General features: G+C 38.7%; 1 protein-coding gene across 9 annotated transcripts in view; it reads right to left on the reverse strand.

Moving 5' to 3' along the window:
• Nucleotides 1-13,034, reverse strand: part of MME (membrane metalloendopeptidase) — a 334,644-nt gene that overhangs the window by 84,223 nt on the left and 237,387 nt on the right. For 3 of the 9 annotated variants that reach the window (XM_029214056.1, XM_029214055.1, XM_029214058.1), the window contains 2 exons: nucleotides 2,001-2,170; nucleotides 1,233-1,268 (listed from right to left, as the gene is read on the reverse strand). In XM_029214056.1, the coding sequence (XP_029069889.1) occupies nucleotides 1,233-1,268; nucleotides 2,001-2,160 (196 nt within the window). In that variant the 5' untranslated portion in view covers nucleotides 2,161-2,170. Of the gene's footprint in view, nucleotides 1-1,232; nucleotides 1,269-2,000; nucleotides 2,171-2,957; nucleotides 2,982-4,464; nucleotides 4,529-6,949; nucleotides 7,080-7,200; nucleotides 7,418-7,805; nucleotides 8,078-13,034 lie in introns of those variants that run through there. The other 6 variants (XM_029214054.1, XM_029214059.1, XM_029214060.1 and 3 more) reach the window with 6 other exon arrangements.

A 13,034-nucleotide genomic window follows, 5' to 3' on the forward strand; every position in this document is an offset into this window, starting at 1 on the left:
GTCAAAATGTTCTTTTTTTCACCACATTCTAATTGATGTGACTTCTATAGCTCCATACACTTCTCTGTTCCCTTCTCTGACTTTTCTTTTCCTTCTACTCTAATTCTTGATGTCCTCTTAAGTTCAGCTCTTACACTTCTTCTACTTTTAGGAACTCAAATAGTCCCAAGGCTTCAGCTATCACCCCTTGGTTGACAGATCCTAAATTCACTCGATCTCTACTTTCTTGCTGTCTATCTCCACTTGGATGTTACCCCTGACTTACACGCAATAGGTCTAAATCCACATTAATCACAACCTCCCTAAAACAAACTTACCTCGTAACTTTGCTATTTCAGTATGAGCTGCCACAGTCTCCTGAGTCCCTTGAGGTTTCAAAGTTGGTGTCATTTTCAAAGTATTCATATCCTTCATTTAGCAAGTCAGTGCTATTAAGCCATCCAATTGTTCCTCACATTGTCTCATAGCTCTTTCATCCCACCGCAAGCAGCCCTCCTAAACTCACACCTGGATTACAGAAGCAGCCCCTACCTGCCCTCCCTCCCTAGCTTTTCACTCAATCCACCCAGCCTAGCATTCTCAGAATCATCTTCCAACTTTTGCCTTAACGAGTGATCTGTTCAGGAAAATATCCTTTTCTCTTTTACTACAAAATCAAGGCTAAACATGAATTTTCAAATCTCTCCATAACATGTCCCTATCTATTATGCCTACATTTTCACTGCTTCTCTACACGATTTATTCCTGTTCTTTCTTCTAGTTTGGAATTCCCTCTTCTGTACCTCCACTTCCAAATCCTAGCCCTGCTTCAAGACCCCTCCCAAATCTAACTTCTCCACCTTGCTTTACAGAACTATATGTCACTCCCTTTTTCATTCTTACCCCTCTAATGATCTGCATTGAGAAATTTAGCACTTAATGATATGATGCGTGCCATTTCAAGTGCTGATTTTTTTTCTACAATTACATAGCAAGCTCCATAAAGCTACAGATATAGTTCTCCATCTCTACCCTACCATATACTCTAGGGTTGAAAAGAGTGAATTCTTTTTTGGAATGAATAAATTAACAAATCTACTACTTAAGTAAATTTTGATGTTCTTTGACTATTAATTAATGACCTATAACAAATAAAAATATACACAAAGCAAATATAAAGATCTATTAGCATTTGATTTTTAAATGTTATACATTAATTGTAAAACTATTAAATTTAAAAACTATCTTCTTACCTGATTTTATGCAGTCTGATGACTTGCAAATACCATCTAGAAAAAGGAGGATGCATGCATAAATATTTGCAATACACATATTCTTTCTCCCTACCTTTTGTTCTTTTATAAACGGCCAATTAAATAATCAATTCCTTAAAGCAAGAACTAAAACCTAAGTATTATATATCATTGACAGTAGTTAAAAGAAAATATAGAGGAATAAAATAAGCAAATCCTAAATTTAAAATTTTTTAAATGAAGGAAAAAAATGCATTTCTTACATCATCCCTGACCACTAAGCCCTAGGTCTATTAAGTTGAAACATCAGTTGTTTTACTCTGGTAATCATTTTTTTTTCCATTAATGAACCAACCTTTTCTAATCCTTATTGTGAAAAACTTCTAAGGCTCAAATTAGACCTCTTAAATTCTTGTAAAGCCGTTTCGAATTTCAATGACACAACAAAAGTTGACTAATTGAAGTTGGCTATAAAATTGTAAATACTTTCATCAAGTAAAATTATACATTAGAATCTTCATTAAAATACATACGAGTGCACGAAACATACTTGGCAATTAATAACTTACCTCAAGCATAAAAGACATTGTATTTTAGTCAAAGTTAGGTGTTTTGGCATACTGATGTTACATTTTATAAATGAATCTTTATATCACCATCTTTAAGTGTCTCTTTCCTTAACACATTGTTTAATAGATGGGAAAAACCTAAGATGAAGGTTTCACTGTCTTCTGCATGTTTGTGGGCACAGGTGTGTGAGTAACTCACCATCATAGGTTGCATAGAGAGCTATCATTGTCACTGCAATGACGGCAAGCAGCAGGACAAGGACGGAGAGACTGATCTCCAGTGGGGTCCATCGCTGTTTCTTCTTTGGCTTTGGAGTGCTGATATCAGTTATATCCATCTGACTTTCTGATCTGCCCATTACCTAAAGTCTGAAAAAAAAAAAAAACCAACACATTAAAAAATTTTTTTCAAACTAATCATAATAAATTAATCAATAGATAAAAAGAAGAGATCTATATACAATTTTCTAAATGCTTAATGTGGCTGAATAAAGTAAAAGCTTAACTCATTTTAAATTAGAAATAAAAGTTTTTTGCTGAAAGTCAAAATTTTGATTCTGAAAGCAAAGAGTCTATAGTCACATAAGTTAGACAGATCCTGGTCACAATCTTTTGGATTTTTTTTTGACATATCACTGAAGATCCAAGCAAAATCAGACAAGGAGACTCAGTTAAATACTCACGGAGGATTCCTTCAGCAGTTCATAAGCAAATAACTTCTGTACCATCATTAAGGAAAGTTTTAAATTCACCCTTCTGAACTTTGTACAATATCAAAGGTGAATTTTATAGCTTGCTCCACTGGCTTCCTTTATAAGCTTAGAAATTAATGACTAATACTTCGAGGTTTTGACTAAGCAATAATTAGTAATAATAACAACAGTAATAATAATAGTAGTAGTAATAATAACAGATAAAAACAAAATAACAAAATAATAAAATAACAAAATAACAGTAATAATAACAGATAAAAACAAAAAGGAACAAACACTTGTAGTAGTTTTTTTTTTCATCTTAAAAACATCTTTAATTTTACAGTTCAAAATTACAACAACTGCTAATATGGGTATCTATTAACTGTTTAGACAACATTTTGAAAATGGTCACTCACTGGACCAAAAGTCATGGTTTACAATCTGGGATGAAAGATACTAACCGTAAGTACTGTTTCTCTGTGCAACTGAAGAAGAAGAAAATATGATTAAAAAAATTCAACCTTGCAGGTCAGGATAACAATTAAGATACTTAACTTGTTTTTAAATTAATAATATTAATACTTCTGCTAATTATAGCTGATATTTATTGAGTACTTCCCATGTGTCACTCACAGTTCTTGGTGCTTTGCATGTACTAATTCACTGAATCTTTGTAAGGCGGATTTGAATATTCCAGTTCTATACCTTAGGATAGTGGGGCACAGAAAAGCCAGGTAACTTGCCCAAAGCTACACAAGGAAGAACACATTTACAATGAACACATTTCAAAGAATACAATTACAAAGAAAACTGCATCATCATACAATGATAGCTACTTGCCAAGGTCTAGGGGGTAAAATTAAGGGGATATTAGCCTAAATATTAGATTTCATTATATTTCTTTTAGAGGCCTAGTGACTCTTTATCAGCTATTCACCAAAGCTTAGAACACACAAGTTCAATTTTTCTGCCTGACTGTAGAAAAGAGCATTGTAAACTAACAGATTAGCTGTGTATAGCCTGATGCAAATTAAGCATATAATTTAGTTCCTAGATGAAGTGACTGCTCAGAGATGCTCTCATAGTTAGAAATCTTTGTTGAATACACATAATTTTCTGAGAGTGTGTTTTGTGGAAACTGAGGCACAGGATAAAGTAGAAACGGATTCTACGTTTGAAGTATGGCCTGGGTGATCAGGCCATCAGTTATCAGCAGATAACTAGGAATTTAACTTCCCCAGTGAGTTATTAATAAGTGAGCCACAATTGGACTTTAAAGTTCTGGATACAAAGTCTTAAGCAGGCTGTCCCTGGGATTACATGAGGCTATAACCAAGGACAGACTATCAAATAAAAATATTTTATTAGACCATGAAAACCATGTCTGCTCAATAAAAGTGGAATGTAGTGTACCTGAATGTTAAAATGTCTTAATGGTTATATGACTCATGTTGGCTTACTCTCACAGCCTCTTTCTTGGGTTATGATATGGAATTGCATTGATAGTAGCCCTTGGATTTTTAATAGGGGAGGTGGGTGGGGAAAGAAAAGATGGAAACACACTTAACGCTTGGACACCATACAGAGAGGTAAACAATAAAGAATAATTTTCCCGCTTCTCCCAGATGAATTCAAGACTGACTTCAAGAACATCTGAATATTAATCACATTTGCTTGAGTATTTCCATTTCCTGAGTATTTCTCCCCCTGCTCTGATAATATTTCAGAAAACAATCTAGAGAAACATTCTCCTGATATATTATAATATGACCCACTTCTCTTTTTAGTTCTTTCTTAGAAAAAAACAATTAGTTTCTCTAGTAAAATCTAGGGCCAGGAACCAGGGCAGCCATGGGTTAAATTGAAGCTGCTCATTGGCGCCACCAGGTTTTCACCATGCAGGAAAACTAGTAGGCAGGTATGTCTTTCTCCCTTCTGGGTTACTTTTCCCTGGCGTCTACTTCTTACCCTTGAGATTGGGGTACTGAGGCAGCTGGGCTCTTAATGGTTCCGCACCTTAGACAGCAGAAATTGTTACAGGGGGAAATGAAGGCAGTGACTGAAGCTGTTTAGTCCTTATACCTATATCAAAATAATATCATCTTTGAATCACTTGCAAACTCTCCATCTGCCCCTCCTATAAACGTCCTGCAAGTTTTCAGTCTTTTGCTCCTAAGAAGCACTTTTCAACAGCACTGACCAAAGCAGAAACGAGGCAAGTTTAACCTCCTAATTAACTTTGTCATTCATTTCCAGTAATTCCAATTGATTCACTATTTTCTTTTAAGAAAATAGGGGTCAGAATCTTGAACCTCAGGAAAAAACATATCACCATCCCTCAGATACCTGGATGTCCAATGCAACCACACCCAACCCCATTTTAGAGAGGGGGAAAAGGAGGCAATTATACAAAAGAATACAAAAATTATAAAGTCGATACATGTAGTCCCATATAAAGCAGGATATGCCCAAACATACCTACATCCTTAAAGTATTCCACCTCAATTGGAGATATGTTGGAAAGTTCAAGCCAAAAAGTAGACACTTCCGCAAGAGAGGATAGAGGATTAGGACATCTACCCTAACAAGAATACTGCAAACTTCAGCTTGACAACATCTCCAAAAGAATAAAAGATTATTTTGCCTAAATAGAAACTGAGTTTCAAAGCAATATACAGCAGCAATTTTTATACCAGTTGAGTGTACACATTACTTTATCACATCATCAAATCAAAGAACCCAGAGGATAACTGGTTTGTTGAAAAGTATAAACCAAAGCAATGTTCATCTTCACAACACATTAGTACATTAACATTTCTGCAAATCTCTGAGGTTACACTACGCAATTACAGTTTGTATTATGGAAACTGAGGCACAGGAAGCAAGAGAAACAGGTTCCACCTATAATGGAGTATAATCTACAAAAATACTGAATCAGTATGCTATACACCTGAAACTAACACAATATTGTAAATCAACTGTACTTCAATTCAAAAAATACAGAGAGAAACAGGTTCCATATTTAGACGATAGCTGCAGATTTGAGGAGGCACATATGGTAGAGGAATCACCTCCTTGTTTCCCCGGACAAGGGAAACTTGTAGGTGTTTCCTGGATCTGATATACGGAGTTCTGAACGCAAAGCCCTAAACATATTACTCCCATGTGCAGTGTTGCTATACAACAAAAGACACAGCATGGAGTCCAAGAAACTGTCGCACAGTTTTTTTTAAGTGCTGGAACCCAGCAATAATGCCAGGTAGATGCCTTCATAGCCAGTGTGCGGACTAGTAGCTTCCAAATGCTGACACTGCAAATCGAGGTACTTCTTTTCAGTTTAATAAAATTACCATTTGCATCGTATATGGAGGAGGAGTAAACTTGACCAAGAGGCTAAAGAGAACAATTTGGGACTTCCCTGGTGGTGCAGTGGTTAAAAATCCACCTGCCAATGCAGGGGACAGGGTTTCAAGCCCTGGTCTGGGAAGATTCCACATGCCGCGAAGCAACTAAGCCAGTCCTGTACAACTACTGAGCCTGCGCTCTAGAGCCCGCAAGCCACAACTACTGAGCCCGCGAGCCTGTGCTCCACAACAAGAGAAAGCCTGCGCGCAGCAAAGAAGACCCAACTCGGACAAAAATAAATAAATTTATTGGAAAATAAATAAATAAAGAGAACACTTCAGTTGCAATTACTCTTGTTCAAATAATACAAATAGGTTAAGACAGATTAAGGAAACTTTCATCTGCAAAAGAACTCCCACCACCACTCCCACCAACCAACCCTCAAGATTTAAGCACTCTATCAGCATAAATTATGTAAGAGGAAACTAAGGTTTAAAGCAAGATGAAGAAGCAGGATAATGAAAAGATCTTCAGGGTAGGGAAAGTAAAAATAGGCAAGTGAGTTACAAATGAGAAGAAAATCTGACAGAAACCAAAATGAAAACAAACCCTACTTTAAAAAACAAACAAAAAACAAAAACAAACAAACAAACAGTGTCTTTACAGCGGAATGGCAAATTCCCAGCCCCCAAATCAGCCAGGCTGCAATTTCGTAGCGCTGATCTCAGTAACCGGACGTAACTCTCCCAGGCAGAGGCTGCAGGAAGCTATGGAAATGAACCTGAAGAGTCGACCTGACATCACTTGCAGAGCCCTCGTCCAGGTCACCCTCTCTAACCCCAGTCCCTCACTCTTCAAGTCTCAGTTGCAGCTTCTTCCCAGGGCACGCCTCCCTCGCCCACGGCCGCGGGGTCCCGGGCGCTCTGATCTCGCCGGACCTGAGCCACGGACCCTGCTCCGTGCGCCTTCCAGGCAGCCGCTCCGCGCGGCCGCCACTCCCCTCCGGCTCCCGTCCCAACGGCTCCCACCGCCCCCGGGGGAAATCTCGCGCCCTTTGGACCCATCTTCCCCCAGCTCCCAGGTGCCAGCTCGCTTTCTCGGGACTCACCCGTGGGATTCGGGAGAAGTTGGAGGCTGCTGAGCAGACACATCCCGACCAATGAGCGCACTGGGTCTGCGGGCGGCGGGGAGCGCCGCAGAGCGCTGGTCGGTCGGTGCGTCCGCCCAGGCGCGTCCCGAGCAGCGCGGGCTCCTGGCGGCGGCGCCGAGCCCAGGCCGGACTCCAGGGAGGTTCCGGGCCCGCCTCGGCCCGGGCCCGGGAGCGACGGGGAACCCGGACCCGCACCCGGAGAGACTCACCGTGGTCTCTCAGCAGATCCCGCGCCGGGAGTCGGGCGGCTTCTCCCGCCTGCGCTGGGTCCAGCTTCGCCACTTGCACATCTCCGCGCCCCGCGCGTCTCGGCGCTCTCACCCCCCCACCCCCACCCCGCCTCGCCACTGCAGGACCAGCGAGAGGAGCAGTTCCCTGGGTGACCTGAAGGTTTCCTCTAGGTCTCCCAAATCCTGTCACATCCTGTGAGGGGGCCGGGGGTGGGGGTGTGAGAAAGCCCCCACCCCCACGCCCGTCCCCCACCTCACCCTTCCCCAAAGGGCTTTGCCAAACATTCTTGGAATTGCTTAGCTTCGGGGCTTTCAAGAAAATACACTGCCTCTTCGAGATTCTGTAGTGCTGATAAGGGTTCTATTTCTCTCTCTAATGGACCTGAGACAAAAACATTTCTCACACTCTTCCTTCTCCTCTTCCTCGCTCCTTTTCCTCCCTTCAGCGAAGCTTCTTCCTTTCTCAGTTTTTATTTTTTTTCTCTCCTTGCTTTCTGTTTTTTTTCTTTCACTCTTTTCTTGCGCTCCCTCCCTCCTTTTTTCCTTCTCTCCTTTCTTTCCTTTTTCCCCTCCATTTTGCTTACCCTCTCTTCTCTTTCTTCCCTTCCTTTTTCTTGGTGATGTCCAGAGCTACATTCTGTACTGAAACTCTCCACTCCCATCTTCTGACTCTAGGGAATCGTGTAACGTGCGTACCCGAGGGGCTGGAATGGGGAGTGAGAAAGTCAGAGAAAAATAAGCTCAAGTGTGTCTGCTCTACCTACTAAAATTAGCTATAATGTGTCTGCTGGACCCTTGTCATTTTAATGCAGTCAAGCAGCACACCATTTTCACGTATGATATGTGATTCCTTTTCAAGGGCGTAAAAAACAAGAAAATACTTTTTGCACAAAGGCGATTCCTTTATAAAAGCTGTTTTTAGCAGCTATAAACTCAGAAGAACTAAAGCTCTTCTAATTTTTTCTTTTTTTGCTTCCATGATTTTTGGTTCAATGAATCAATGCCAAGTATATAAGTAGCTTTAACATTGATCCCCTTTTCCTTATATATTTGCAAACACACACACACCCTGGGGAATTAATAGGGAAATACAGGTGGGTTTTCCTGAACATGCAGTTGCTATTTTTAACATCAAAATGATGCAGTGCTTGAGAGATGTCCCTTTGCACTGACAAATTTTGCATCCTTTTTATAGTAGAGAAAGTTGAAAAGCAAGGAGAAAAAGTGGTACTTGCTAATGAAAGGGTAAATGGAATACAGTGGAGAGACATTAAGAAAAAGTTAAAACAATCATTAAATAATTAGATTAATATAGCAAAATCAAAAATGAAACAGGAGGGAAGGGGGCAGGGCACAACCTTTAAAAGAATGACATAGCCACAGTACATGACAACTAGTGAGAACCAACTGGATCCAAGATGGCAGAAGATTTGACTTTCAGTAGACCTTGAGCCTCATCATATGTTCATTGTAATACATTAGCATAAGCTAAATGACACACCCACCAGTGCCATGACAGTTTTGAGGTCAACCATAGCCCAATTCCTGGAAATCCCCGCCCCTTCCCCAAAATAGTTGGAATAATCCTCTCATTAGCCTATGAAATTATCCAGCCCATTAAAAACTAACCACCCCATATTTCAAGGCCTCTTGCTTCTTGCCTTCCTAGATGGCCCACACTCTGTCTGTGGAGTGTGTTTCCCCCAAGGCTTCTCGCCTTCTGAGATGCCCCACGTTCTGTCTGTGGTGTCTCTAAATAAATCCACTTTTTACCTATCACTTTGTCTCTGAATTCTTTCGCGAGGAGGAAAGAACCTTAAATTCACCAGCAGCAAAAGTACTCTCCTTATATCTTTATTCTTTACTCTTTCTTGGTGCATGGTGCAGACACTACTTAATCCTTACAGTATGGATGTAACTACCCCACAAAGAAGCATAAGGAGCTCTTCTAAGTTAAAACTGCCAGGAATTTGAATCCAGTTCATTTTGACTCAAATGCTGAGTTACTGTTATCCTCACTTTATAGAAAATATTGAAGCATAGAAAGGTGATTTACTCAAATTCAATCTGTGAGAAATCTAGATTTTCTAACACTCCAGTACTTAATTTGTATTACTTTTCAGCTAAACCACCAAAATGTTATTTCAAACTTACATAATTAACAATAAATTAAAATGAGCTAGAAAAGTCTTTTCTTTTTTTCATGTAGCCAGTCCTTAGTTTCTTCATAAGGAGCCATGTTCATTAAAAATTTAATACATTTCTTCTGATTAACATAATGATGAAAGTTTGTGGTAGAGGGGGAATGCCTTGGCCAGAATAATCACTAAATTTGCATATCAACAGGAAATGCAAGTAAAACTTATAGGCTTGGTCTTAACATTTCTGTTTAAACTTTTCAAGCTAGGTTCTGTTTTCAAATTTGCACAAAATTTTAAAACAGAAAAAGTTCCTTTGGAAGGTAATATTTATCTTTGCAGTTGAGGAATATCCTATTTCCAGTAGAAACTAAGATAGTCTGATTTGTTTATAGTGCCTCTAAACTTAGAGCTGAAAGATGAAAACAAAAGTAATTCATTTAAATTTTCTTATAAATTAAAGATTAGCTAATAAAAACTTTTCAGACTATTCAGTTATGATCATATATCATATTTTTAGGTCTATCTTATTGTAAAATTTTAAAAAAAGCCCTGCAGGAATCCAATTCAAAGATTCACTCTTGATAAGGGTATTTCATAGGGGAAAAGAATGGAGATAGAGTATACAGCTAACGAAAATCAAAGTGTAAAGTTATTTTTAGACTGAGACTTTCACCTGTTAGCAAGTGTGTGTTTCCTACAAGAAGTCTTAATCTTATTAAAGGTCCCCAGAAATTTAAGGGTTTTATCAAAAATGCTAAATCTCTTCCCTGAAGGAGGTTATGTAAACTGAAAAAATTTCTCTTTTAACGGATCTAATAAGGAGGCACCAGATAAGGAAACTCAGAAAATGAGGTTTGCGGAGGTTGTCCAAAGGCATGCAGTTTGGTGAGTTACAGGGATGGAGGAGAAAATGTTAGGGAACTGCTGACTGAAACTGCCCGCCTTGACCAGTCATGGTAATAACCACTTGCGTAAGTTGTTTTACAACAGGAGGTCACGATAAGGAACACAGCGCTGCCGCTGAAAACTAACTTGGAGAATTCGGGAGAGGCCAAAAGGAGGGAGGAGAGATGTCAGCCCATAATATGTCCCACCAGCCTCCCAGAAATCCTTGTGCTGGAAACCATCCTGTCTGAGAAATTCTCGCGCACTGTCAGGGAGGGCCTTGAATCAGGCTAAATATAGGCACGGAGAAGATGATTGGCCAGAGACAACCCGGAAAGTAACCCCATTACCATAAAACGTGAGACTGCAAGCCACATGGCAGAGCAGTTCTCCTGGGTTCCCTTACCCTGCTACTCTCCACCTGGGTGCCCTTTCCCAATAAAGTCTTTTGCTTTGTCAGCACGTATTTCTCCTCACACAATTCATTTCCAAGTGTTAGACAAGAGCCCACTCTCGGGCCCTGGAAGGGGTCCCCCTTCTGGTAACAACAGTAGTCCTCCTGGCTGCCATGCATAAGTTATTAAGAGTGGAATGCATTGGTTCTAGAAAGATGCAGAGTAGATCCTTAAAAGCTGTACTTGTATGCAACACTTACAAATGCTTGATAAAGTATTTTTTAAAGCCCCTTTAAATGCACCATTGAGCCAGCAAGAAAGGGAAGGAAAACATGAGAAGCCAAAAAATGGAGAGCTAGGAATCCAGAAGGGTATTTGAGTGATGAAGATGGTGCTGCCCTAGGGACATTTACCTATATCAGGAGGCCCTGTCAAACCTAGGTGACCTAGAGCTTCAATTTTAACACAACTTGTGACTTCTTACAAAACCTAGTGCAGAACAAGGTGAAAGTCAGGTCAGAGATTCCTACATAAAGCAGAGACTACTGAAAAGAAACATCTGCAGTGAAGAGGTGAACTAGAAAAAAGAAAAAACTCAAATCCCATTTCCACTTTTTCCCAGTCCCCAAGTATAAATATATTTGCTTTTTTAGCCTCTACTTCAGGCAGGTAAATTTATACCAAAAAGCTTCTGGTGAAAATTCATGATCAGATCAGACTTCAGATGGATGTAGGGCTGAGATTTATATTAATTGTGCGACCTGAAAATTCCCAAGTCAAAAAATTATAGTAAAGTGGTCCCATCTAGACTGTGCCAAACAAAAATTGAGAGAATTATCGCCACCTGTCTCTCACTAAAGGAACTTGTTGAGAATGAATTTGTGAAACAAAATAATACGAGAGAGAAGATCTGATATGCGAAAAGGAATGGTAAGCAAACAGTAACAATATAGGTAAATCTAAGAAAACACTGACTAAAAAAAATGTATGCGGGAGAAAAGGTCAACTAAAATACTGGACAATGGTGATTGTAACTTGGGAAAGTGTTAATTAAGTTAAAGCACTCTAAAGTGCTTACTTATGTTGTTGCAAAGGAGGATAATGATACTGATTAATTTTAGACTTTATTAAATTAATTATACATGTAAAAATTACTAGTGTAACCACCAAAAAAATAGGAATAGAGTGTATAAGGTCAAATTTCACATAAGGAAAAAAACTAGAATTAAATAAAAAGCAATCTAAATGAAGATAAGGAAAGAGAAAAAATGAAATATTAGAAATAAGATGGTAGAAATAAATCCAAATATATTAATCACAATAAATATAACTGGATCCTATTCTCCAGTTAGAGGACAAAGATTGTAATACAACAAATAAACAAAATCCAGCTATCTTCTGTTTAAGAGACACCCGTATAACATAATAATATAGAATGGTTGAAGCAAAATGATGGAAAAAAGATATGTCAAACAAATTTGAACCAAAAGAGAGTTGGTGTAGTGTAGCTATATTGTAATCAGACAAAATAAACTTAAAATTTACCAAAAAAGACAGTAATCAGTTCAGAAGGGTGATACAATTCTAAACTTGGTTACATCCAATAGCATAAAGTTGAACTGTGTACTATAAAAAATAACAGAAGAACTGCAAGAGGAAACTGATAATTCACCATGATAATGGGTGATTTTAATACACTGTTCACAATATTTGATAAAGCATGTGCACAAATCAGTAATGATACAAAAGATCTGAATAACAATACTAAAAGCTTGTCTAATAGAAATGTATTGAATATTTTACCCAAGAATTGGAGAACACATGTTTTTAAAGCATCCATCGAATATTTATAAACATTGATTATACACCAAGCCATTAAACAAGGTCCAATGAATTTCAAAGACTTTTCATTATAAATAACACATTCTTGGAACTTAGCACAACTAAGGAAAGCTAAATCAAAACCACATGTACATTTAGAAATTGTTAAATGATGCACACAGACACTTTTAAATATGTTAAAGACAAGATAACAGGCCCCAAATGGAGTTTAGCTTATGTTAAGCCCCACAACACCAAAGTGAGACTGAACTTAATTACAGGTTTGGCTATTCCAAAAATGGAATTTTAAAATAGCCAATCAGGATTGCCTGATCAGCACTAGTTAGGTAATCTGCCTGGTGGACCACTACCATCCTCCAAAGGAATATCTAATCTGCTTTTCTTCCCCTAGTACAACTGCCATATTCCTGCTCCCTTATGTCTATAAAATCTCTTGCCCTGTATACTCTTCAGAGCTCCAATCTACCTGCTAGGTTGAATGCTGCCTCTTTCCTGAATCGTTGGATAAATACCATTAGATCTTTATATTTTACTCAATTGAACTGTGTTT

The sequence above is a fragment of the Monodon monoceros genome, unplaced genomic scaffold, assembly GCF_005190385.1.
Source record: "Monodon monoceros isolate NGI ecotype Baffin Bay Population unplaced genomic scaffold, NGI_Narwhal_1 Super_Scaffold_11, whole genome shotgun sequence".
NCBI lineage: Eukaryota > Metazoa > Chordata > Mammalia > Artiodactyla > Monodontidae > Monodon > Monodon monoceros.